Source organism: Mytilus trossulus, chromosome 1 (assembly GCF_036588685.1).
Source record: "Mytilus trossulus isolate FHL-02 chromosome 1, PNRI_Mtr1.1.1.hap1, whole genome shotgun sequence".
In the NCBI taxonomy this organism is placed as follows: Eukaryota; Metazoa; Mollusca; class Bivalvia; order Mytilida; family Mytilidae; genus Mytilus; species Mytilus trossulus.
Window position 1 is genome coordinate 92376110 of NC_086373.1, and position 27412 is coordinate 92403521.

Here is a 27412-nt window from a genome sequence, read left to right on the forward strand (position 1 = left end):
AGTGGTGCTACCCAAATTCAGTAATTTTTTCATTGGTAAAGAGACATAACACTAGAACAGTAAAAGTGGTGCTACCCAAATTCAGTAATTTTTTCATTGGTAAAGAGACATAACACTAGAACAGTAAAAGTGGTGCTACCCAAATTCAGTAATTTTTTCATTGGTAAAGCAACATAACACTAGAACAGTAAAAGTGGTGCTACCCAAATTCAGTCATTTTTTCATTGGTAAAGCGACATAACACTAGAACAGTAAAAGTGGTGCTACCCAAATTCAGTATTTTTTTCATTGGTAAAGAGACATAACACTAGAACAGTAAAAGTGGTGCTACCCAAATTCAGTAATTTTTTCATTGGTAAAGAGACATAACACTAGAACAGTAATAGTGGTGCTACCCAAATTCAGTAATTTTTTCATTGGTAAAGAGACATAACACTAGAACAGTAAAAGTGGTCCCACCCAAATTCAAACTTGATCTGTTGATTGTAGTAATGCATTGTGCAGAAGTTTCATAACATTTGGTTAAGGCAAACTAATGTTTAAGAACAGATACCAATTTCAGGACGTACAGACAGAAGAATGGACAAGGGTAAAACTGAATGCCCCCTCCAAAATTGTTTTTTGTTGACAATAAATTTTCAGGTAAGCAAAAGTAAAATTTGTTGATTAGCCAAGTGCACATATAAAATTGAGAATGGAAATGGGGAATGTGTCAAAGAGACAACAACCCGACTAAATAAAAAAAAAAAAACAGCAGAAGGTCACCAACAGGTCTTCAATGTAGCAAGAAATTCCCGCACCCGGAGGCGTCCTTCAGCTGGCCCCTAAACAAATATATACTAGTTCAGTGATAATGAACGCCATACTAATTTCCAAATTGTACACAAGAAACTAAAATTAAAATAATACAAGACTAACAAAGGCCAGAGGCTCCTGACTTGGGACAGGCGCAAAAATGCGGCGGGGTTAAACATGTTTGTGAGATCTCAACCCTCCCCCTATACCTCTAACCAATGTAGAAAAGTATCTAACATATGTTTGTTTATTGGTGGTATTGTCATCTTTTTGTATATGTATTTTGGGTTCATTGACTTCAATGTTTAATACTTTGGTATCAAGTAACCTTGTATAAAATTTACCCCGTCTTTATTGAGGATGACAACTTATACAACTAATACTAGCGGTATTCTAACTGCTGTTGAAATCATAATATCGTTTCCATACGTAAAACATTTTATTTGTCTAAAACTATGGTCTAATTAATGATATTCTATGTTCTAAATTTGGTTAATATATAGCTTTAATAAATTTTTACACATTTACTTACATTTAACATATATCACATCAGAAATAGAATCTTAAGAAAGGGACAAATATAACAAAAAAATAATCCACAACAAGCAAACATTGGTTCACTACAATATTAAATGCTTATATTGTTCTATGACAAAAATATGGTTTTATTATACCCATGGAAATGTAACAAAAATATTTACAAAAAAACATGATATAACGTAACAAAAAGCATTCAAGCAGTAAAAAGTTAGTATGAAAGGAGAAATTCTCTAAGAGTATATACAAACAGGAGAAAAACATTGTAGAAAAGCTATATATGAATTGGATTGCATTTTGTACAAATTAATGATTGTTGACAATTCATATACATAAAAGCAAAAGTGATAAAAAGCTTGATAAAAATAAAGTAATTTTACTGGATATTCCTTTTCAATCTTCAGTTTTGTCATCCCATAAAAGTTCTATGCCTTTTCAATCTTAAGTTTTAACATCCCATAAAAGTTCTATCAGAAAAAATGTCTGAAAGATTTTAAAGACAAAATGTAGCATTTAATTTTAATAAATGTAACAATAAAATTCCATTTAATATGTTGTCCAGTTTGTAAACTTTTTTTTTATCTGAAAGAAGGGGTGTATTCATAGTCAATATCTTGAAATATCATTTTTATGAATCGAATAATGAACTATTTTGAAATACAATGAGTTGTAATATTTGTTTATAAAGGAAATTACCTTCAATATATGAACAATGTATTATATAAGAGACTGGTCATTTTGTATTGCAGGGTTGTCTTCTCTTAGGCTCAAATTATGTCAGATTGAAATTATTTTTTATTTCACTGTTTCCATTTATTTGGTTTATAGTCAAAACATAATCATCATATTACTTGAAAACTATACAGACAAATGAAAAATTTATATCAAAATTAATGAACCATATCAACAGATTCATGGTGACCTACTTAATATTTAGTATCTAGGTCAATAATCATCAAACAATAATTGAAGTAAGACATTTTCCTTGAGATTCTTAAGATTTTCTTTATAATTTCTTTAGTTATATACCCATATCAAATCACTTCTAATTTATTACAGAGAACTTTATGTGGGTATAAAATTTACTTTCGACATAGAGAAAGCCCCTAAAATATTGCTCTTTAAAAAACAGAGTTGAAGAGACTCTTTTAAAACTTATTGTTTCCATTTCCAACAAAAGCACCTCTAACATATCAGGATGTCCGGTCTGGAAAGATTGCCCTCTCCTTGTAATAGGAAAAGTAAAGATCTCCATACATGTATCACAAACTTATACATTGTTAAGAAAAAAGAATGAAAGTAAATGTGTCTTGTACATTACTCATAACATATTGGATTTACTTGTAAAAATACTGGTCACTGCTGCCTTTTCTTGCAGCTTTATCAAAATATAAATAAATATGTGTTAAAACAACCATTTCAATTTATACAACCACTGGTGATATTTTGTGATGTTAATGTACACAAAAAATGCATAAGATGATAAAAATATTATACTGTGAAGGTTGATATTAAATATGCAAACTGTGATCTTCCAACAAACAATTATATCATATGGCACATATCTTAAGCACAATAGAAAATGTGGGTTTTAAATGTCATGGATATTTTTCTATTTACAAATATATAAATATATGAACATACCATGTGCTCTATTCATGTTGCATTTGAAAACTTGCATCATAGATTTGACCATCTTTGACAGTTTAAAAGTAGTGTAGATGAAAACACTTATTTTGTTTGATAATATTTAAAAGCAGGACCACAATGTATAAAAATATTCTTCAGTCCCTCAAACATTAATTATTTTTTTCACTTTAAATTTATTATCTCCCTTTATCAATTATTTATTCTTTAACAGATTCAAGACAATCAAATACTAAGTACAGAAACACTGAAAAAGTCAAATACTACCCAACATTTATCTTAATGTACAAAAATATAACGTCACTAGAATTCAACCTACTTTTACTAAAATATTATGATATATTTGTTCTATAAGTACCATTCATGTAAAATTCATATTTTTTAATGTAAAATTCATATTTTTGAATGTAAAATTCATATTTTTGAATTTTAACTGAAATCCAGCAGTAATTTACTCCTCAAAAAAAGTTATAACTGTAAGTCATAGGGGCAGTATATGTACTATTACTGTTTTTGTGATGCAGTTAAGTATATATTTGTAAGTTAACAATAGATATCAGTGTCCTTTCAAAATCAAAAGACAATCTAAAATAAATACTTCTACATGTAAATAAGTGATTTTCTTGCTAATTCAGTTTAAAATGTTTCCTCAAATCAATCGTAGCAGTATTTAATATTAACAGAAGAAAAATCTTCATTTGCCAATAATTAACAAGTGTAAAAAAAATCTTGAATTTATGCTGACAGATGCTGTCTTTTTTAAATTTATTTATTTATTGAAAAAAAAAGCAGTTAAACTAGTCAATTTCACTTCATTTTCTCATATATTCGTTTCACTTGCAGTGTACATGTGGATGTAATGCTTCAATCAAATCAAAAAGGCAAACATTAAATATTTCTTCTAATACAGCTAGATACATAAGCATTAGTGGCATGACAAAATCTTCATATTAAAAAAATAAATAAGTAAAAACAAATTTTAATAAAAATCAAGAGTTGTATAAATGCTTTAAAAGTATCAATTCAACATCAATTTACAAACAATGAAATTGTATATATATCTATATATTATTTAATACATCAAAAATAATATTATAACACACAATACACTTTTTACAGCCTCATTTACATGTAGTAAAACACATGATTTTGTATTTGTTCATTTGATATTCATAAAGACAATTTTTTTTAGAGGTTATGGATGGCATGTGATAGAACCATTTTGATTTGCAAATTAAAGGTCAAATTTATGTTTTCCGTGCTAAATTCATGCGACCAATTTCTTGAAAATAATTTGTTTTTCTTCCCCTATAGACCATACAAAACCCCTTCTTTATATTTTCTTGAAGGCGGAAATATAAACAAGACTAACTAGGGTTTCATATTACATTGAACCTGATTATCTTATTTTCCCCTGTTATGCCTGTTGTATATAAAATTGAACTTTTTTACAGTTATTTTCAACGCATGTAGAAATCTATTTTCTATTCCTAAGATTAAGAAAATAAAAATTTACAGAAAATTAAGTGTTTATATCACTGTAGTATAAAATTGAAATCATATTTTATGTTGATTTGACTTTAAAAAATGTATAATTTTGACAGATGAATTTGTAGATGTCCTAGAATGAAAATAGATTTTCAACACATTTTATACAATTAAATTTAACTGACTCAAACTAATATATGTCAAAGATCTTATAAGCATATTTTCAATTTCTACCAAATCATATCTTCATTTCTTAAAAATAAAACATAAAACCTCAGGTTCTATGGTTATGTGTATACTGCTTTAATTAATCTTAAAAATGCAAGTTCATTTGTTATTACATGAGTTTTGATAAAAATTGAATACAAATCTTTACAGTAGTCTTATTGAAATACTTTAAGTACTATGCCACATAATTCATTACCTGAAATGAATTCTTTTTTTAACAAATAAACACCATAATATCTTTTTAAAACTTTATATAAACAAAAAAATTGTATAACAATTGGTTACTTACAATAATTGGTTTCAACTTAATTTGCTAGTAGTAGAAAAATATGAATCATAACCCTGTGGCCTCCTTCCTCCCTTTCAAGCATGCAACTATGAGCATAAACATGTCATTTAAGAATCCATACCCACAAGAAAGCTTAATTATATCATAAAATCTCTGAATAATATATGCACTCTTTACTTAGTCTTATAGGAAAAGGGTCTTCATATCATCATAAACTGCTATTTGGAGGGTACTCCAATTATAACTTAGAAAATTTAAAAAGTCATCCTTATTATGAAGAAATCTAAAGTGCGATTATTACATGTGGCTTTTCTTAGGTGGAAGCAAAGAAAAAAAAATGTGAAATAAAGATGAAGGAAAGATACCAAGTGATTACTTAACTTGACACTGACTCTTTATCCTAATAAAAGTGCTTCAACAGTTTTCAAATGTTTTTCAAAAGACCTGTTTACTCAATTTTACTATTCATGCCCTACAAATGAAGTCCAGCATATTTTGTTAATTTTCAAATTAAAATATGCAATAGTTAAACATTTATATAAATAATTAGAATATTGACTTTTGTAAAAATCATATAAAAATAAAACTTGAACAAAAAATAACAATCAATGCTTTAATAAACAAGTGGGTATATCTAACAACCAGTTTGTTAATTTTTTGAAAACTTTTGTTCAATGTAACAATAAACATGCATCCTACCCCTAATCATAAAGAAATAGACGACAATCATGACAGTTGGCTATATATCAATACATGTAACAGGAATGAAAAAGCAAAAATCAAACTAAACCTGTGTCCAGAAGTCAACACACTTAGCTAAAATTTAGTAAGTGTTTTGCTATAAATATCTCTGGTTATGTTGATACAGCATTTTCCTTAACAAAAACTATTGAAAACTTGTCTGATTAGGTACTGACTTCTAGAGATAAAAATATCTGGGTGTTTTTTTTTATAATTTCAAATAAATCTCCATAAAAAAGTGATGTAATTGCAGATACAGAAAATGTAACAACAAAAAGTTCATATGCTTATACTATAGGCTATAGTTCACATATCAATATTAAATTAAAAATTAAAAAAAATACTGGTTTTTATCACTAAAAATTGGGAAGACACAAAAAGGAGGGTATACAAACATTTTTTAATTTTCATACTCTTTCCTTAAAAAGGAAATTAGTGGATTGGGTTTCCATACTATAAATTATAAGGCCATTAGGTCAGTCAGATTGGGTTTTATTGTAAGTCAGTATTAACAAAATATCCTAACTTTTATTCCTTCACAAAAAAAATCAAATTAGATGATAAACATTATATCCCTTCTTTTGTTTAACAAATTAACAAACAAAAAATAAAATAACCAAGTAAATAATTTTGGCAATATTTCAACTTTTGTTTAATAAACAGTTGCTTGACAATAAACTAACTAACCAAAGAAGCACCACATCTTAAAAATACTAACATTTAAATAATTTTTTTATCATTAAGAAATTTTTCAAAATGAAGCTTGATAAAAATATATACTTAATAGTTATTGTCAGCTCTTTAAATTCATTTCATTAACAATATATAAACAACAGTAGACAAAACCATCATATTAGATATATCTATTCATATATTTTTAAATTTCATTTTAAAGCACAAACTTAAAATAATAAAGTATCTAAATAGGAGGGTTAAAAAGAACATCCAGTATTTAGGAAATATAAAAAAAGATTGCATTATATCCAATAAAAATTTAAATGTCAAGACAAATGAGCTAAATTTTTTTAAAATTTTCTTTAAAAAATTACATGAACAGGGAAAATCCTTAGATTTTTATGAAAAAGTGGGATACCAGCTTTTGGTAGCACATGATCTACATAAATATATGACTGATCACATGATCTACATAAATATATGACTGTTCACATGATCTACATAAATATATGACTGATCATACTGATATTTCAAATACTATTAATAATGATACTTATTCAAGAATTGCTTCTGCAACATAAATTGTAACAAAAAATAAATAAATGCAGTCTCTTAATATACATGCTACAGACAAATTTTCATTCATAAAATCTATGATTCATCATATTATATAACATTGGGTGTCTGTAAGCTTCCTGATTTTCACCTGTGGCAGCAGCTGTGCCTGGACGTGGCACAAAGTCTCGTTCCTGAACCACACTTGCACCTGATGGATGTGTTAATTTAGCTGAGGCAGCCGCTGCCGCAGCATATTGTTTATCTAAACTATATGGACTGTTCTGAAAATAACCCCTTGTGTATTCTCGGTCAAACACAGAATGTTGTCCCGGCACACCTGGTGGTAAGAATGGACTATTTGTAGCATCAGGAATATGCTGAGCATGATACACAGGGTCCCTTGAGTACATGTATTTATCAAGATGAAACGATGAGTTCAACATGTTACTACTAAACATACTAGATGCAGTTGTCTGAGGTAGTGCCCTGAAGTCTGTGATGCCTGTAGATGATTGACGGTATCGTTCATCAAATGTTTTTTGAGATGTATGTGCAGCAGCAGCTCGGTTATACTCAGTGAGAGTTGAAGCCCCAGGATATGTATGCCCACTAAAGTAACTACCAATGTCAAATCTGTCCATTGGGAAAGTGTCATGTGCAAGTTCTGGCCTCTGTGCTTGTGGAAGACCAGGAAAGACATTTCTATCTGCCACTGCACGTCGAGACTGCTCAAACATAAATTCACGTCCAGGAAGATAGTTGTCCTTTCCAAATATTGAAGCTGTAGGAGCTGCTGTTGGCCTATCAATTGTGCGTCCTAAATATGGACTTTGACTCCAATGAGCTGGTCTAACCTCCTGACTAGCCCAAGTGTTGTGAAAGGGATTTCTAGCCATAGTTGCCATAGCAGCAGTGGAACTACTAAACATATCTTCACGAGGTGGCACAGTTGTTGGTCGTCGAAGTAATGATGCATTATTATGTTGAGCTAAGGCATTGTCTGCCATTCTATGCAAATTTTGTAATGCATTCGGGTCACCCTGTGACAGAAAAGGAGTACTCATTCTTTGCCTCTGTAAAATTGCATCATTTTCAGAAAATCGCATGAAAGTTGAAGGAGTTGATACTGAAGGGAATGGACTTTCTGCTGAATGAATAATTGGTGCTTCTCTCGTAGTTGGAGGCATAAATGTGTTCATAGAGCTGATACTTTCATAAACATTGTCAGGTATTCTATCAGATGATCTTGACACATTTTCACTTCTACTACTGTAATGATCCTCAGTTTGACGGTCAATGGACAATATTTCCATTCTCTTATTTGACATGTCGCTACCCTGACTATTTTCTCTGTCATTACTATTTGTACTAAGGTTCAAAGGTGGTGCATTTGCACTGAGATTCAAAGGTGGCAAGTCTTTCTGAGGTGAACTTGGAATCTCAATTGGTTCTGATGTTTGCTCATTTTGAGAATTAATCCTTTCAATTCGATCATCCTCTGAACGGCTAGCCGAATCAAACTGTTGAAGGTATTGTCCTAGATATTCTTTGTCAACTTCTGGCATAGTTGATTCCGATTGAGAGCCATAATCAGGATTGGCATTTGATTGTGGTTCAGGTGGTATTGGTTCCATGATAGGAGATTGAGTATTAGGCAAATTTTCAGATTCCAAATTAGAATATGGAAGACTGGCTTCCCTTTCATCTCGCTTTTCTTCTACTGAAACTTCTCTAGATGGTGTGGCTGTATAGCTTCCAGATAGTGCTTCAACAGAATCTCCTTCTCTCCTATTTTCAAATCCTGTTTGGCTAAGAGTACTTGGCCCATAATCTATTGTTTGGACAGATTTAGGAGGAGAGGACTCAAAGTCCCTTGGTGTATGTGCAGGGACACTATGAATATGTTCTGTAATATTTGATTTGGGTGGAGTTGACTCAAAGTCCCGACCAGGTGTGTCCATCTCATCTGGTCCTGATTCAATATCTCCCTCATCACTGTCAACAACAGGTGGAGGTCTAGGAGCAGGAGGAGGTTTTATATCATCTTCAAAATCTGTGTCAATACCACTACTCATTTTGTCTGATTCTTGTTCACCTTGCTTTTCAACAACAACACTTTCATTTTCAATTTGAGGTTCTTTCTTTTCCTCAGTTTTTTCTTCAGTTTTTGGTTCAATTTTTGCCTCAATCTTTTCATCAACCTTTGCCTCAATCTTAACTTCAGTCTTAACTTCACTCTTTGTTTCTATTTCTTCCTCCTCATCCTTGTCCTCCTTTTCTGATTGCTTGTTCTCCAAATTTGAAACAAGATGTGCATTTTCCTTTAAGTTTTCATCTCCTATATATTCTCTAGTATCATCATCATCTTCGTCGGGATTTGGCGTACTTAATAGAGGAACATCAACAGTGTCATCATCTTCTTCATTCTCCCTTGGAATAGTTTCATCTTCCTCTTTTTCAGAATCATTTTCATCATGATTACTTTCGTCATCTTTCGTTTCATCCTTTTTCTTGTCTTCTTCTTCAGACTCAGAAGGTGGTCTTACTTTTCTAGGTCTTCCTGCTTTCTTCTTAATTTTGTTAATGGGTGATTTTACTACAGGTTTTTTACTTTTTTCTTCCAATGTTACACTTTTAGGTTTCCTCCCTCTTTTCTTTGGAATCTTTTCAACTTTTTTACGACCTCGCCTTCCTTTTGGTGTGACTTCACTTTTTTCATCATCTTCTTCCTTTTTCTCCTCCACAGCTTTTTCAACTTTCAATTTTGATTTTTTTGGTCCCCTCTTTCTTTTCACAACATTTTCCTCTTTTTCTTCCTTTTTTACATTTTCCTCCTTCATGTCCTTTGCATCCACAGTTTCAAAGCTAAGATCAGTTTCAGGTTCTGCATAATTTATTTTCTTCTTTTTCCCTCGCCTGACAACTTTTGGTTTGGGAGTTACTATTTTTTCAATACTGTCTTTATTGTCAGGATATTCTGTATCAGTTGGCTCATCTTCATTTTCAATTTTAGCTTCTACTTTTACTTTTTTGTCTACTTTCACTTTATTATCTACTTTCTCATTTGATTTATTTAAATGATTAATAGGTCTCTGAACAGGTAATGGTAAAGGAACCATTACAGATTCATCACCAAATTCATCGTCAGATTTAAATTCATAGAGATCAACCACTTTATTTGCGACAGGAGAATCAGGCTTTGCATCGTCTTTAATTTTATTCCCAGTAGAAGTCTTAGCACTGTTTGATTTATCATTTACTGTATCGTTTGGAGTTTCAATATCCTCACTTTTTGCTACTGCATTCACGATTGCAGTTATTAAGTCTAAGCTTGAGTCTAATGAATTAACAGTGATGTCATTCTCTGATTTTATAACTCCATCACCAGAAGCAGATTTTTCCTTTCGCTTTTCCCTCTTTTTGAAAACAATGTTATGAATTTTTTGCAAGTGATAACGGAGAGAACTTTTCTGTCGACATTTGAAATCACACATATTACAGGACACTGGTTTTTCATTTGTGTGCTGCCGAAGATGGACTCTCAGATTGTCTGCATGTCTAAATGCTTTACCACAATATGAACAACCATACTTTCGCTCTCCTGTTAAAAAATAGAAATTAATGGTTAACACAGATTTATGTCTCAACTGCTTGTATCAATACTGAATTAATAGTATCTCAAATTCTCAAAATAGTAGACATGTATATTTCATTGCAAACATGTATTTTTTTGATGGGGTCGTGTTGCTCAAGCCTCAGTCTTTAGTTTTCTATGTTGCCTATTGTATATTATTGTTTGTCTTTAGGTAGTCATTAATTTTTTGTCATGCATATATATGTATTGCTTTGTATTTTTGTTTCTCTGAATAATGAGTTTGAAAATTCTTTTGCTACATTTATCTTTTGCCACTCTCTTACTGTATGTTATTTGCACGTTGTTTTTTTTTAATGATGTTTTCATTCAATTGTGGGAGGTTAGGTTTGTAATGCTTCCGAGAAGGTCAGTACCAACATAAATGCACATGTACATGTATGTAACTTAATCCTTTTAATTTTGAAATACATTCACTCAGCCTTTTGCATGTTTTGCTATCAAACCTAATAATGACTTCATGGTTCAGCTAACAAGCAAGCTAACCAAAGATTCTACTTTGCATTCTGATGCTTTGGGATATATATATAACTAACCAGATGACTAATAGTACTTTACCTGAATGTGTTACTAAATGACGATCTAGATGACTTCTTTTGAAAAATGAAAAATCACATCCAGAATGAGCACAAATAAATTTCTTTTCTGCTTGATGATGGAAATCTTGCAAATGATTTTTGAGTAGTTTATGTGACCGAAATGATTTTTCACAATCCTCAACAGTACATTTGAAAGGTGTTCCTGTTTTATGAACTACACAATGACCGGATAATGCACCTGAAGTCCGAAATTCCTTATGGCACTGTTTACACTTGAAAGGTTTGTCAATACTATGCCATTTTAAATGCCTCCTCATATTATCTTCTGAGTGAAACATTTTCTCACAATCCTCGTAAGTACATTTGAATTGCTTTATTCTTGAACTATGAATGTTTACAAGATGTTTCTTTAAGTTTGCTTTGTAGTTAGATTTGTACGAACACTGTGGACAAGAAAACTTTTTCGGACCATCAGGATCGTGTTTTAGGATATGAGATTTCAAAGATGATTCATACTTGAACTCCTTTTCACAATGAGGACACTTAAATGGAACAGGACCCTGACAACTTTCCATATGTTGTTCTAGTGTTATTTCAGCACAGTGTACATATCTACTACACTTTCGACATAGTTTGTGATCCATACGTTCCTTGTGTTCACGGTGCATATGGTCTTTTAACTCATCATCAGACTCACAGAAAAAACTACATCGTAAGCACATGAAAATATTGTGAGAATGAAGATGCTTTGCCAACATTGCTCTTTTGTGTGCAGTATAGTCACAATGTTGACAATTGTACACACTGTCTGTTTTTGATCTCTTTTTTGAAGAACTTTGGTTTTCAATAGATTTATTTTCTGAACTAACACTATCATTAAGATTTTCTTTATCTTCACTTTGATTTTCACTTTGGTTTAAATTTTCCTTCGATACATCATCACATTCTATGTTGCTCTCATTTATTGTTTCAGAATATACACATGTTTTGTCTTCATCTTTACATTCAACATGAGATTCTTCATCCTTCTTTGTTTCATCAGTTGTTTCCAATTCTGTATTCTCATCTTGTCCGTCCATTACCAATTTTGCTTGATAAACAAAGCATTTTTTCAAATGTCTTGTATTAGCTGCCTTTCCAACTGATACTTTCTTACAATAAGTGCAGACAATCTCTTCTAATGGTTTCATTTTCCTTTTTTCTTTTTTCTCTCCTTTCTCAGTGTCTATTGGTTTTTCACTTTTTCCTTCATTATCACCTTGATTATTACTATTAGGTTTTTCACTGTTATTTTCAATATCATTTTCATTTTCAGTTTTTGTATCATCTTTATTGTTATCTTTCACAGTATCTGCACTTTCAGATTTAACTTCTATCTTATCAGATTTAATTTCAGCACTATCATTTTTTTCTTGGTTTTCAACTGGTTTTTTCTTTCTTATTTTCTTCTTTTTGACTTTCACAACAGCATTTTCTTTCAATTCACTAGACTCCTCCATTGTCAAAGATTCATCCTTCACCTTCTCAACACTTTCATTTTTATCACTCGTATCATCTATTGATGGTTTTATTTCACTCTGAGATGAGGGTTTTATTTCACTGTGTGAAAGCTTAGCTTTCTTCTTGATCGCTTTTGGTTTTAAAATGATATCTTCTTTAATCAAAGACTTATTCTTACGAGATTTCACAACCTTTTTACTTTTATTATTATCATTTGATTCATTTGTGACAGATTCTACATGTTCAATATCTTTGTCATTCTTTTCAATTACAAAATCATCATCTTTAATATTCATGAATTCATTTTCATCAAAGTTGAGTTTGCGCTTCTTTGGGGTAGAACAACGTGGGGATTTTGAACGAGATCTTTTTTTCTTGCCAGAACTATCTCCTTCTTCCTTTGATGGGTCATGTTCTTCATCACTTTGATATTTACGATTTTTAACAGGAGTGCGTTTAGAGGAGCGAGGAGAAACATTGAGACTGTCAGACGTGTTAAAACTACTAGATTTTTCTGATTCTTCTTTATGTAATTCATCAGCATCAGTGTCATCTGTCGTATTGGATTTTTGTTTTGATTTAGTTGATCTTGATCTACTTTTAGATTTTGGAGAAATCTTTTCTTTACTTCCCAAATCAACAACACAATTATTATGGACATCTTTACTACCTTGACTCTTATCGTTTTTCTTGTCTGACATTTTCCTCTTTTTTGCATCTTTTACATTGGTTGTTTTCTTTGTCTTTGATGATGGTTCTTGTTTTCTTTTTTCCCCTTCTGGTTCACATTTTTTAATATCATTAATGTCTTCATTGTGATTTACATTATTCTCTACAACTTTCTTTGTTTTTTTAGGTGGAGTCTTTTTCTTTACACTAATTTCTACGTTATCATCTTCCATTTTTTCATGATTCTCATCTTTATCATTTTTATTTTCCTCCATTTTTTCATTGTCCAATTCAAGTTCTTCATCATCAATATGATTTTCCTGAACTCCAGAGTCATTATCCTCGATCATTTCTTCCTCCTTGTCAGAAGAGTTCTCCATAGTTTCTTCTTCCACTTGTACTGACAAAGCTGACATTTTGGAAATGCGTTCATCAAGAGTAACTAGTCCAGGCTCTCTTGACCTAGCTTTGTCAATCCTCTTTGGTTCCTTGTAAGTCCTCATCCTGATTTAAGTCTAACAACAAAAATTTACCTAGCCCATACTATCTTTTGCCCTGTAATGAAAAAGAAAATTCATTGTGATGTAATATTATTGAAATTTATTAAAAACAAGCATTCTGTAAAAATTCCAACTTGATCTATAACTTGTTATGGTGTAAACTATATACAGATATCAAATCAATATCTTCAAGCATGACAAAAAAGTGTTGAAAACTGATAATTTAAGTGATTTTTCTAAGTCAAAGGACCACAACTCTGCACAATATCTTTAGACAGACTGACCAGATCAAAATGTGAACTTGATCTGTAACTTGTCATGATAAAACAATATGCAGGCAGTGTTCTCCCCAGATATTTCATTAAGCATTCTGGTTAACAGGGAAATTTAAAATACTATAATATTTCTAAAAATTATAGCATCACATTCATAACACAATCATAAAACAAATTCAGATTGCATTACATTCAAGAAATATAGCATCACATAATTACGATGCTAAACAGCCCTAGGGATAACACATTATGCTAATTTTCAAATCAATATCTTCAACTATGACGAAAAAAAGTGCAAAAAAACTTTTCTAAGTCAAAGGTCTGTATTTCTGTACAAAATCTTCAGGACGGAACAAAATTTGAACTTGATCTTTAACTTGTGGTGATATAACAATACACCAATTATAAAATCAATATCTTAAAGGATGACCAAAAAAAATGTGGCAAACTGACTTTTCTAAGTTAAAGGCCCATAACTCTGCACAATATCTTTAGACAGACTGACCAGATCAAAATGTGAACTTGATCTGTAACTTGTCATGATAAAACAATATGCAGGCAGTGTTCTCCCCAGATATTTCATTAAGCATTCTGGTTAACAGGGAAATTTAAAATACTATAATATTTCTAAAAATTATAGCATCACATTCATAACACAATCATAAAACAAATTCAGATTGCATTACATTCAAGAAATATAGCATCACATAATTACGATGCTAAACAGCCCTAGGGATAACACATTATGCTAATTTTCAAATCAATATCTTCAACTATGACGAAAAAAAGTGCAAAAAAACTTTTCTAAGTCAAAGGTCTGTATTTCTGTACAAAATCTTCAGGACGGAACAAAATTTGAACTTGATCTTTAACTTGTGGTGATATAACAATACACCAATTATAAAATCAATATCTTAAAGGATGACCAAAAAAAATGTGGCAAACTGACTTTTCTAAGTTAAAGGCCCATAACTCTGCATATAATCATCAGATCCGAACAAAACTTGATCTTGATCTGTAACTTGTCATGATAAAACAAAACACCTAATATCAAATCAATATCTTCAAGCATGAGTTAAAAGTGTGGAAAACTGATTTGCTGGACTGACAGATGGACAGACAGACAGTTGGTGCATACCTTTAGTCCCCTTTGACTTTGTAGCTAGGGGAACAATAAAGAGCATAAATGGGAAGCAAAACTGAACATTGCAATGTGTTAAGCATTGGAATTTAGTCCAGTCAATCTAGCATAAATTTGACCCTAACCTGAAAGTAATTGCAACAGAAGATTTTTAAGTTTTAATCTTTAGCATTATACAGCAAATATACACAGAAAAAAGTCCTATTAAATCTAACTTGAGGAAGACTAAATAATCACCATTTAAAATTCCTATGGAGATTTGCATTGAAAAGGGAGATAACTCTTGCAAAAAAGGCAGAAATATCAATAAAAATTGATACAAACTTATAATTTTACCACTTCTATTCATCAGAATGTATTGATCCTTGACTTTTTAGCAGTCTTTAGAGTATGACAAACAACTCTTAAGGTGTTTTCATATCTTTTATTAAGCTATAATTTAGATTTTGTAATTCATTAGTTGACCATTTATTGAATTTTTCAACATGTCAAGGTAAAGAATCTCAAATTTAATAAAAATGATTAAGCATGTATTCTTCATTTTGTGGTTTATAGTTTCTTTAGATAAGTAAGATGCTGAAAAAATATAATAATCAGATATAAACAATAATGAATTTTCACATTACTATTTCAAAATGGCCACTAAGTTTCAAATTTGAAATTTCTTTAATGAAAAATGCACGAAAAAAAATTACACTACCCATTACAATTTGGTTTTGTACATTTCATGAGCAGAAGATTATATAATTTTGTCAAATACAAACTTATAGTCCCATCAAAGTATCATACTTTACATAAATTTCAAGAAAAACAACCAAAAACTGACCCAAAAAGACTAACTTTTGCAAGAGTTATCTCCCCTTCCAATGTTAATTTCCATAGGAAATTGAAAATGCTGATTTTGAGTGTTCCTCAACTTAGATTTTATGGGACTTTTTCTATGTATATAAAGAGCATAATATTATAGATTAGAACTAAAACATTTGCTTTTGCCATTAGTTTGAGGTTAAATCTTAGTTTGACTGGACTAATTGGTTCAACTACACGTATGGACAAAGGCAGATAACTGCAATATCAATTATTAAATAATTAACAATGAAACCAGAAATATTTTTTAGAACAGACCATGCACACATCATATATTTTTCTTTAAAACTATGGTTTCACAGATTCACATAATTTTTTATATATGAGAATGTAATTCATTGAGTTTGGAAAATTGTCAAGTTTCAATTTAGTACCAATACTACGGGTTAGTTATGGTCAAGAAAAATGGGATGTCCATGGGACACAGATGATGCCCCTGCTTGCATATCATATAAAATTATAAACTAAAAGGGACATAACTGAGGAACAGTAAAAATGATGGCTGACGCTTCACAAAATTGTACGTGATCTGAGTTTTGTGGTAATAAGTGTTGTGCATAAGTATCAAAACATTTGGTTGAAGGAAACTGAAGTAAGAGAAAGGAAATAAAAAATTCAACAATTTTTCCATAAATTTGTAAAAGAGCATTAATATAGAACAATAAAAGTAACACCCCCAATACTCAAACTCTATCTGTATTTTGTTGAAATAAGCATTGTGTATAATTTTCTTAGACATATCATTTGGTTAAGGTAAATTACTGTAAGAGAAAGGAAACCAATTTTGAGATATTAACCGACGGAATAACGTACAGGTGGTCAGGGGTGAAACTTTTTTTTCAATGCTCAAAATCACCACCCATTATAAAATCGTGTTATAGAACTCATCCTTATATCATCAATTATAGAATGCATGCACTGTAATGGGTTACTATCCAGTTTACAATAACGTAACTTGGTAACAATTAGTCTCAGAAGCACAGATTAGTTATTATATATAAGTATACTAGGGGGAGGAATCATTTTTAATGATCACTCTTACCTCTTGTAATTTCTCTTTCATGGGGAAGAACTTACAACTGAACATCCTCTTTTCATGTAATTCATCTGGAAAAATAAAAAATAAACTTGTTATAGGCCAATGTAATCTATTAACCTTTGGGAGCAAATGCAAATGTCCAAATATTAGTATACAACACAAAATACTACTTAATTCACCCTACATAGTACATTGTGTACGTAACATAATAACATAGTAATTTTTCAGTTATTGTTCACATAAAACATAATAAAGCACCATGAATACAATGTATAGAGACAACAACCCGACCATATGGTAGAACAGACAACAGCAGAAACTGCATCATACATTCAAACATGTTTCCCTGTTTCCATTCTCAATTTTATAATGTGTTGCATTTGTCTCTGCTCTCATGTGCATCATAACCTTTCCCCTCTCCCAAAATTGGAAGTTTCTACATTTTTATCATGAGGCCCAGTGGTAGATTCAGGGTGGAAGAAACCAGGGGTTGAAACCCCCCTCCCCCTTTTTTTTTGATGATTGGTGCATTTGAATAGGGACATAGTTGGAACCCTACTTTTCTCCTATTTTTTTAACCCCCCTTTTTAAAAATGGCTTGAGTCGCCTCTGAGGCAATTAATTTGTTTTATTAAATTGAGAATGAAAATGGGGAATGCATCAAATTTAAAGTGACAACAACCCGACCATAGAAAAAACAACAGCAGAAGGTGACCAACAGGTCTTCAATTTAATGAAAAATTCCCACAACCAGAGGCGTCCTTCAGCTCTATGGTTCAAGGTACCCCTTGAAGAGACATATGAACTTTTTAATTTTAATTTTTTGGGGGTTTGTAAAAATCTGGAAAACATTGAGTGTTCACCCAGTCTAATTCCAATATTATACATGCCCCTTACAGAAATTCACCATTTGTATGTGATTTGTTGTAAAATAAACATGTCATGCTTTTAGATTTAAACCAGATGCTCCGCAGGGCGTAGCTTTATACGACCGCAGAGGTTGAACCCTGAACGGTTGGGGCAAGTATGGACACAACATTCAAGCTGGATTCCGCTCTAAATTTGGATTGTGATTAAATAGTTGACACAGCATACATGTAGGTTTCTGACACAGAATGAATGTATTCAAATGAACTTAAAATTTTTGTTTTCTCTTAGAGCAATTCACTATGCTGTTGAATATTAATCCTCTCAAAAAAATGTTTGAAGAAATTTTCTTTTTATTTATGAAATTTCAAATGAGAAAAATTTAACCCAATTTTTTATTCACATCCCCCTTTCCCTTATTCCAAAACTAATTTCAATTAAAATATTCTAATGGAGTTTGCAACAATTACTACTCATTTAAATACATGATGTAAAAAAACTGCTTGTTATCACTGAATGGTAAAGATTATTTAAATTTATCAGTTGGTAGTAAAAAGTGAATAATATTGTATATAACAAAGATTTAAGTTGATTCTGGACAAAGAAAGATAACTCCAATTAAAAAAATTCTTGCAAATATTTCTTGCTTACTATACTGGACAAAGAAAGATAACTCTTAATTAAAAAAAAAATTTGCTATTTCACAATATTGTGAAATTAGATATTTCTTGCCATTGCACAATACTGTGCAATTGAAAAGACTTGCTATTGCACAATACTTAATATAATAATTTTAGATCCTGATTTGGACCAACTTGAAAACTGGGCCCATAATCAAAAATCTAAGTACATGTTTAGATTCAGCATATCAAAGAGGCCCAAGAATTTAATTTTTGTTAATATCAAACTTAGTTTAATTTTGGACCCTTTGCACTTTAATTTAGACCAATTTTAAAACTGGACCAAAAATTAAGAATCTACATACACAGTTAGATTTGGCATATCAAAGAACCCCAATTATTCAATTTTTGATGAAATCAAACAATGTTTAATTTTGGACCCCGATTTGGGCCAACTTGAAAACTGGGCCAATAATCAAAAATCTAAGTACATTTTTAGATTCAGCATATCAAAGAACCCCAAGGTTTCAATTTTTGTTAAAATCAAACTAAGTTTAATTTTGGACCCTTTGGACCTTAATGTAGACCAATTTGAAAACGGGACCAAAAATTAAGAATCTACATTCACAGTTAGATTTGGCATATTAAAGAACCCCAATTATTCAATTTTGATGAAATCAAACAAAGTTTAATTTTGGACCCTTTGGGGCCCCTTTTTCCTTAACTGTTGGGACCAAAACTTCCAAAATCAATACCAACCTTCCTTTTATTGTCATAAACCTTGTGTTTAAATTTCATAGATTTCTATTTACTTATACTAACGCTATGGTGCGAAAACCAAGAAAAATGCTTATTTGGGTCCCTATTTGGCCCCTAATTCCTAAACTGTTGGGACCGAAACTCCCAAAATCAATCCCAACCTTTATTTTGTGGTTATAAACCTTGTGTCAAATTTTCATAGATTTCTATTAACTTAAACAAAAGTTATAGTGCGAAAACCAAGAAAATGCTTATTTGGGCCCTTTTTGGCCCCTAATTCCTAAAATGTTGGGACCAAAACTCCCAAAATCAATACCAGTCTTCCTTTTATGGTCATAAACCTTGTGTTAAAATTTCATAGATTTCTATTCACTTTTACTAAAGTTAGAGTGCGAAAACTAAAAGTATTCGGACGACGACGACGACGACGACGCCAACGTGATAGCAATATACGACGAAATTTTTTTCAAAATTTGCGGTCGTATAAAAACTAGACGTGTCAAAGCGACACAAATGGTAGTCTCACATATCAAAAATCAGCTCAAAATGTGGAGGTGAATAGAAAACCTGATGCTCTGCAGGGCACAGCTTTATACGACCGCAGAGGTTGAACCATGAACGGTTGGGGCAAGTATGGACACAACATACAAGCTGGATTCAGCTCTAAATTTGGATTGTGATTAAATAGTTTACACAGCATAGGTTTCTGACACAGAATGAATGTGGTCAAATGAACTTAAAATTTTGTTTTGCCTTTAAGCAATTCACTATGCTGTTGAATATTAATCCTCTCAAAAAAATGTTTGAAGAAATTTTCTTTTTATTTATGAAATTTCAAATGAGTAAAAATTGACCCCCCCCCCCAATTATTTTTTTCACATCCCCTATCCTTTATTCCAAAACTGATCTCAATTCAAATTTCTAATGGAGTTTGCAACAATAATTAATCATTTAAATACATCATAAAATATTAAAATGTAAAAAAGTACTTGTTATCACTGAATGGTAACGATTGTTTTAATTTAACAGTTGGTAGTAAAAGTGAATATACATTGTAAATTGTATAAAACAATGATTTAAGTTGATTCAACTACCTATTCTGGACAAAGAAAGATAACTCCAATTTAAATTTCTTGCTATTGCACAATATTGTGCAATTAGATATTTCTTGCTATTGCGCAATACTGTGCAATTGAAAATACTTGCTATTGCACACAATACTGTGCAATTGAAGATTTCTTGTTATTGCTGAGTACTGTGCAATTGAAAATTTCTTGCTATTGCACAATACTGAATATAATAATTTTAGATCCTGATTTGGACCACCTTGAAAACTGGGCCCATAATCAAAAATCTAAGTACATGTTTGGATTCAGCATATCACAGAACCCCAAAAATTCAATTTTTGTTAAAATCAAACTAAGTTTAATTTTGGACCCTTTGGACTTTAATGTAGACCAATTTGAAAACAGGACCAAAAATTAAGAATCTACATTCACAGTTAGATTTGGCATATCAAAGAGCCCTATTTATTCATTTTTTGATGAAATCAAGCAAAGTTTGATTTTGGACCAACTTGAAAACTGGGCCAATAATAAAAAATCTAAGTACATTTTTAGATTCAGCATATCAAAGAACCCCAAGGATTCAATTTTTGCCAAAATCAAACTAAGTTTAAATTTGGACCCTTTGGACCTTAAGGGCATACGATACAGTTTTGATTCTGTATTAACAAGTTCATGAAAATTTGCATATAGGCTATTTTTTACCTGATTAAATCAAATATGTAATAAAAAATATACCTTCATGTGCTACTTTTTGAGTAAAATGAGGTCGAAATTTGGTATATTTGCTCAAAATTCAAATTTGTGACCGTAATTTCTTTTTCGAAAGAAAGACATAACTTTTTAGTTTTAAAAGATAAACACAAATTGTTTTTTGTTAGATAATCGTTAATTTCGGTATTTTATAAGTATCATAAAAAATATGCAATTTTTTATTCAGAAATAACTCATATTTATCAAATGTTCATGAATTGAGGAAAAAACGTCATTTTTTACTGCATGTTTATCAAAATTAAAAAAAATCCTCTATTTACAGTTTTATAAAATTTGGGTCACATAATCTCCCTGCAAAATGAAACAAATTGCCGTTTTGAAAAATAGGGGTCCATGAACTCGTTTTCAAATTAAATCTGAATGACAAAAATCAGTCGAAAAATGCATCTTTTCCCGATATGTTACAGTTTGACGTCTCGAAAATAACATTTTACGTTAGCAACGTCATTACCTCCACTGTAACTGTATCGTATGCCCTTAATGTAGACCAATTTGAAAACGGGACCAAAAATAAAGAATCTACATACACAGTTAGATTCGGCATATCAAGGAACCCCTATTATTCAATTTTTGATAAAATCAAACAAAGTTTAATTTTGGACCCTTTGGGTCCCTTATTCCTAAACTGTTAGGACCAAAACTCCTAAAATCAATCCCAACTTCCCTTTTATGGTCATAAACCTTGTGTTTAAATTTCATAGATTTCTATTTTCTTGTACTAAAGTTATGGTGCAAAAACCAAGAAAAATGCTTATTTGGACCCCTTTTTGGCCCCTAATTCCTAAACTGTTAGGACCAAAACTCCGAAAATCAATCCCAACCTTCCTTATGTTGTCATAAACCTTGTGTCAAAATTTCATAGATTTCTTTTTACTGAAACTAAAGTTACTGTGCGAAAGACAAAAAAATGCTTATATGGGCCCTTTTTGGCCCCTAATTCCTAAAATGTTGGGATAAAAAACTCCCAAAATCAATCCCACTCTTCCTTTTGTGGTCGTAAACCTTGTGTTAAAATTTCATAGATTTCTATTCACTTTTACTTAAGTTAGAGTACAAAAACTAAAAGTATTCGGACGATGACGACGCCGCCACCGTGATAGCAATATACAACGAAAAAAAAATCAAATTTTGCGGTCGTATGAAAAGTCTATATAACTGTGATTTACAACAGTTTTCAAAGTTGTAAACCCTTAATTTTTGCAAAAATTAACAGAGCGGAATCACTTAAACTTGATCTGTAACTCGTCATGACTAAGGCCGTGTTCACACCAAACGCTGTGTAGAGTAAACATCAGGGTTTCCACTGGCGGTCGCCATTTTCGCAATTTGCGAAAAAATAATAATTGTGGCGATTAAAATTCGTCATTGGCGAAAGAATTTGGCGAAAGAAATATATATAACGATTTATTTTCAGCCATCTTATTTATTTACTTTTTTCGGGTTTCTCTGACTTTTTCCTATCAGACAATACTCGGAATTCACCTTGAACTCGTTAAGATTTAGACAGAAAATCAATAATCAGCTGATTGCATTTATAGCTATCGACATCAAAGGACTAATTAATAAAGGTGTTGATTTTATGATATGACAAAATGATATGGTTAAATGCATATGGCTTCTGCACATGTCACAAAAGGGATTTATTTACTGCTTTGCGACGCACGTGTTTGAAGCAAAATGTACGCTGTCTCTCCTTCTTTTGAAAAGAAAATTGTTGTTATGACGAAAAATGTTCAAAAGCTAGAAAGGTCTCTGATTTAAAACTTTATCATTTAACTTTCATATAGATCATTGATTTGAGTGGGTACTTCAAAATCGTTTTGGTAACACACGTGTTTCAAGCATATAGTTTTACTTATTTACGATGGTCTAGAAAAGAAAACTGTCGTTATGAAGAAATCTATTCAAAAGGTTGGCATGAGAGTTACACTTCAATGTAATGACTACACCTTACACGAGGGATCAATTTCAAGTGATAAGATTCTTCGTTTTGTTGTAAAAAACACTTATTATTTAGGGGAGGGGGAGGGCTGAAATTTTTTTTTTTTAAAAGAAAAATATATTTGGCGAAAAAAATAATAAAGTGGCGAAAAATATTTTGTTTTGGCGAAAGAGGTGGCGAAAAAAAGAATTGACCCAGGGGAAACCCTGGTAAACATGTTTACAGTTAGTTTAGTGTAGTGTACACTGGTTTAACATTACATTTGTTCAAATCTATACACCTTGTTTAGCTACCTGTACATAACATTTGTTCCCACTTGTAAACTATATGTCATTTAAATGTTCATTACATAGAACTGACTTCAAAATTTTTGGAAAAATTTTCTAGCGGTAAGGGAACAACCATTTGACTTCAAAAGGGGGGTGAGGATGGGAATGGAAATATTCCGATCCCCAATTTGATAAAAAAAAAAATGGTCATACAGATGATAAAAAATTTTATTCTGAATCAAGAGTTTCCCCATACATTATAGTGTTAAATATTGAAAAAAAAGTATTTGATCACCAGCATCGAAAAAAAGGAATAAAAACGTACGTGTGAAAAAAAATCTGACTCAGATAAAAAAAAATAACCCTCCCCCTTTTTTTAAGTTAAGTGGTTGCTACTTTATGAAAGCCATTTTTATAATTTGCAGTAGTTTGAATATACTAGAGATGTCTCGATAACGCATTAAAAACGTTAGATGCAACAGCGTGCTTACAGCCGGAAAAAAAGGATTGAGATATGAGGGATCACTACATTTTTATCTTTTCTGTTCATTTCAAATGATATTTCTTCTCCAAGGAATATTTGGTAGAGGAATAGGGTAACGTTTTTTTATTTATTTATTTTACGTGTTATTTAACGGATCTGAGATACTAGACAAACATATCATTTACCTCACACTTTTTTTAGCCATGCATTTTTGCGTGAATCGTTTGTTGAGTAAAGACCAGTGGCGAATATTTCTGTGTACGTCAAGTCGATTCGGGAAGACCTTTTCAATGAATTAGGCAGCAACTATTTACTTCATTTTTTGTGGAGGGGGAGGGGATGTGAGCTATTGATTTTTTTTCAGGACAAATTTTGGTGACAAGTCGAAATCAATTTTAGCATTACAATGTATATATAATGGCAGCTGAGGGAGGGTGAAACAAATAATTTTTTGTTTCCAAAACAAAATCCATAGCTCACTTCCCACCACCTTGCCTTTATGGTTTATACTCATCTAAAATAGCCCCCCCCCCCCGAAAATCAATTGGTTGCTGCCTTATGGGTTCAGCAATGATGCTGCTTTGAGTCTTAATTAGGGGTTAATAAAGTACGTTATTTTTTTTTTAGCAAAACAAAATCTGTAAAATTTAGACAACTAATAATTATCAAAAATATCAATTTTACTCAAAAATAGTTTCCTCCTTAAATATATAAACGATAAAACTAATGTCCTAAATGCCTAGTTTTGTGTACACTTAACCTACACAAGGTCTACATTGACTATCCACTATGTGTAGGTAAAACATGATTTAAACTTCATGTAAACATTGGGTTTTATCAATGGGAACGCAATTGTGTTTAGTTTACGTGTGAATTACACTAACACAACACCGAATTTAGGTCAATGTGAACACAACCTAACTCACACACCAAAAATAGGCCCAATATCTGAAGGCGTTTAGAAAAAAAGATGTATTACTGTGATTTTCAACAATTTATCAAAGTCTAAAGCCTGTAATTTGTTGCGGAATGATGGAATTTCGGATTTATGGACACTTGAAGGGTAAAACTATATGGCACTGACAAGTTCATTGCAGGGCCATAAAAACCTGTGAATTAAATGATTGAAATTCACAAAATGGGATGGATCAGAAGGTGTCAGTCAAGTAGACCGCATCATTAAGGTAACTGGAACCACACATATATTTTTGTATATGGCGACATTATGGCCATAGTCCAATCTAGAAAAAAACAGTTCCTTAAAAATATCCTGCCATTGCCTGTTTGTGATCACTGTTGTCGAAACAAAGGACATCATTCAAATAGCTGAGGACATGGAGGAGGGAAGAGGTTTGACAGAGAACATTTTAAAATAATGACAGTTAAAGAACAAAAATTTTAAAGACTATAAATGTTGAAGCACAACTCATTTTTTATTAAATAAATGAGGAATGTGTCCGTGTCCATGGGACAAGGGTTAAACTGACGGCAACCTCTGTAAACAAACATGCTCAAAGTTAAGTTTGTTCTGTCATGTAAACTATATGTAGTTTCAGAACTTATTCAGGTTGGAGTAAATGTTGATGTTGTGTACATAACATACTGATGTTCAATGGACCTTATCGCTTTTTCAGATTCTGTGACACTAGACCTGATATTTTGTCAACACTTGAACAATTAACATGATTAATGTCTTGCAAAATAAATCACAATTGCACTGATGTGTCAGAAATTTCTCTTTGGTGGCAAAAATATTATTACTGAACATTTGTGATTGCAATTAATTGTGGACAAATACAAAATAACTATAGCCATGACAGAGATCAACGAATATCATTTCCAACTTTATATTTTTTATCAGATAATTTCTTTAACATAAGATTAAATTAATATTTTTTTTAAATTACAGTAAGTTGTATTCTAAACATTATAACAATGAAATTAATGTGATGAAATTCTGTTAGAGAGTGAAAATGCTTGTGAACATCAACACTAAAATTAGTACCCCGAATGTCATGAATTTATGAGGTTTGCTCGCAAGTAATCATAACAATGATGGTACGTTTGGATAAACATGTCTAGCGACTATTAAATACATTATTGCATGCGATTCTTCTGTGCAGCAACAAGCAGCACTAGCTGGACTTGGCTTGTGAAAACCGACATCCGATAACCCAAATAAACAAGGGTAATTATACATGCATTTCCATCAACACTCTTAATCTGCATTCGGTAAAACCTTATTGTTGACATAAATAGTGTCTTAAGAAATATATGTGACGTGTTTGATTGAGATAATTTACTTGCAATCACCTATATTGAAGCCAATTTCACTTTTTCATAGCATATCTTCTTCTTTTTGCTAAATATAGCAAATTGATTCTAGACAGCGGTAAATAAAATTCTTTAATTTGATTGGATAAAGTTATCGTCGGGATGTGTGTATTACAAATTCATTGGGAACAACATCAAAGAAACTGTCACGAATATAAACCAATGCATAAACAATTATACAACATAAATATCTGTCATTGATCAGTGTGTTGTTACCAATATGCTGTGATGTGTGTTTTTTGTTATCCGTAACAATTTTGATAGACAGTAAGAGTTATCTCCCATTGGTTAATACCTTTAGTGTCAGGTTTAGGTAGATTTATACTTGTATGACTTGTATATATTGAATATTCCCTCAGATAGAAGGTTCTTTACATAATTTGTCAAGATATAGATTTTACTAAGCTTTTTTCATAATATAATAAAAAGTGTGGGTCAAGCTTCTGGTCGTGCAAAATTGCCAAAATTTGCATAGATTGTCCTTAAAAACACATTTGAGTGCATAAAAAAACCTATGAAATAAAATACGAGAAGATAAGTTTTATAATATGCGTTCAGAAAATGAAAAAATAAAAGGTATGCACATATGATAATGAAAATCAAAACTTGTCGGAAAGTATCTATATATATATAAATTCCGTGTAAACGATCATAGGGTGCAAATAGTTTTTGCGGAAAGTTGAATAAAAAAACGACACATAATTTTCTAAGTCCTGAAAAAAATACAAATTTGTTAGAAAATATTCAATATGCTCAAGTTATGTCCATGTTGTAACTAATGGGTTGAAAGATTGTTTTTTTCAATTTTTGGAGAAAAAAAGTGTTTTTTTTTAAATCTCAAAAAATGTAAAAAAGAAAAATATTTTCGTCTCAAATCAATGGTTTAGATGTGAAAACAACACACAGTAAATTTGGGACCTTTCGGATTAGTTTTAAGATTGTTACCGCTTTTTGAATATCACTTTACACATACTGTCTATGGTAAATCAGTTGATAATGTATACATTTTAACGATTTCTCGTGGGGCCGAACTTTGCTTAAAAAATAAACGAAGAAACTGTATGATTTTTAAAAACAAATTGATGGCAAACACTTTGTCGTTTTATGTAAATTTTGTAAAGTAAAAAAATAGCAAAAAAACGTCACGAAAGCAAAAAAC

The 27412-nt window shown here is 31.3% G+C and overlaps 1 protein-coding gene across 2 annotated transcripts; it reads right to left on the minus strand.

The window, feature by feature from the left end:
- Positions 1-1215: 1215 nt before the first annotated feature.
- Positions 1216-26474, minus strand: LOC134690794 (uncharacterized). 2 transcript variants are annotated; one of them, XM_063550848.1, is made up of 4 exons: positions 26233-26474; positions 17144-17208; positions 11169-13873; positions 1216-10559 (listed from the first exon to the last, which is right to left on the minus strand). In XM_063550848.1, exons 3-4 carry the CDS (start codon positions 13819-13821, stop codon positions 7039-7041), a joined length of 6174 nt encoding a protein of 2057 aa, XP_063406918.1. In that variant the 5' UTR covers positions 13822-13873; positions 17144-17208; positions 26233-26474; the 3' UTR covers positions 1216-7038. The 2 variants fall into 2 exon arrangements, with proteins under 2 accessions (XP_063406918.1, XP_063406926.1); XM_063550856.1 differs by having other exon boundaries at positions 26223-26298.
- Between the last annotated feature and the right edge of the window lie 938 nt (positions 26475-27412).

Coding starts and splice junctions, on each gene's coding strand:
- LOC134690794 (XM_063550848.1), bottom strand. CDS start 13,821: ATGAGGACTTACAAGGAACCAAAGAGGATTGACAAAGCTAGGTCAAGA. Junction 10,560..11,168: donor TCATTTAGTAACACATTCAG/GTAAAGTACTAT, acceptor ATTTTTTAACAG/GAGAGCGAAAGTATGGTTGT.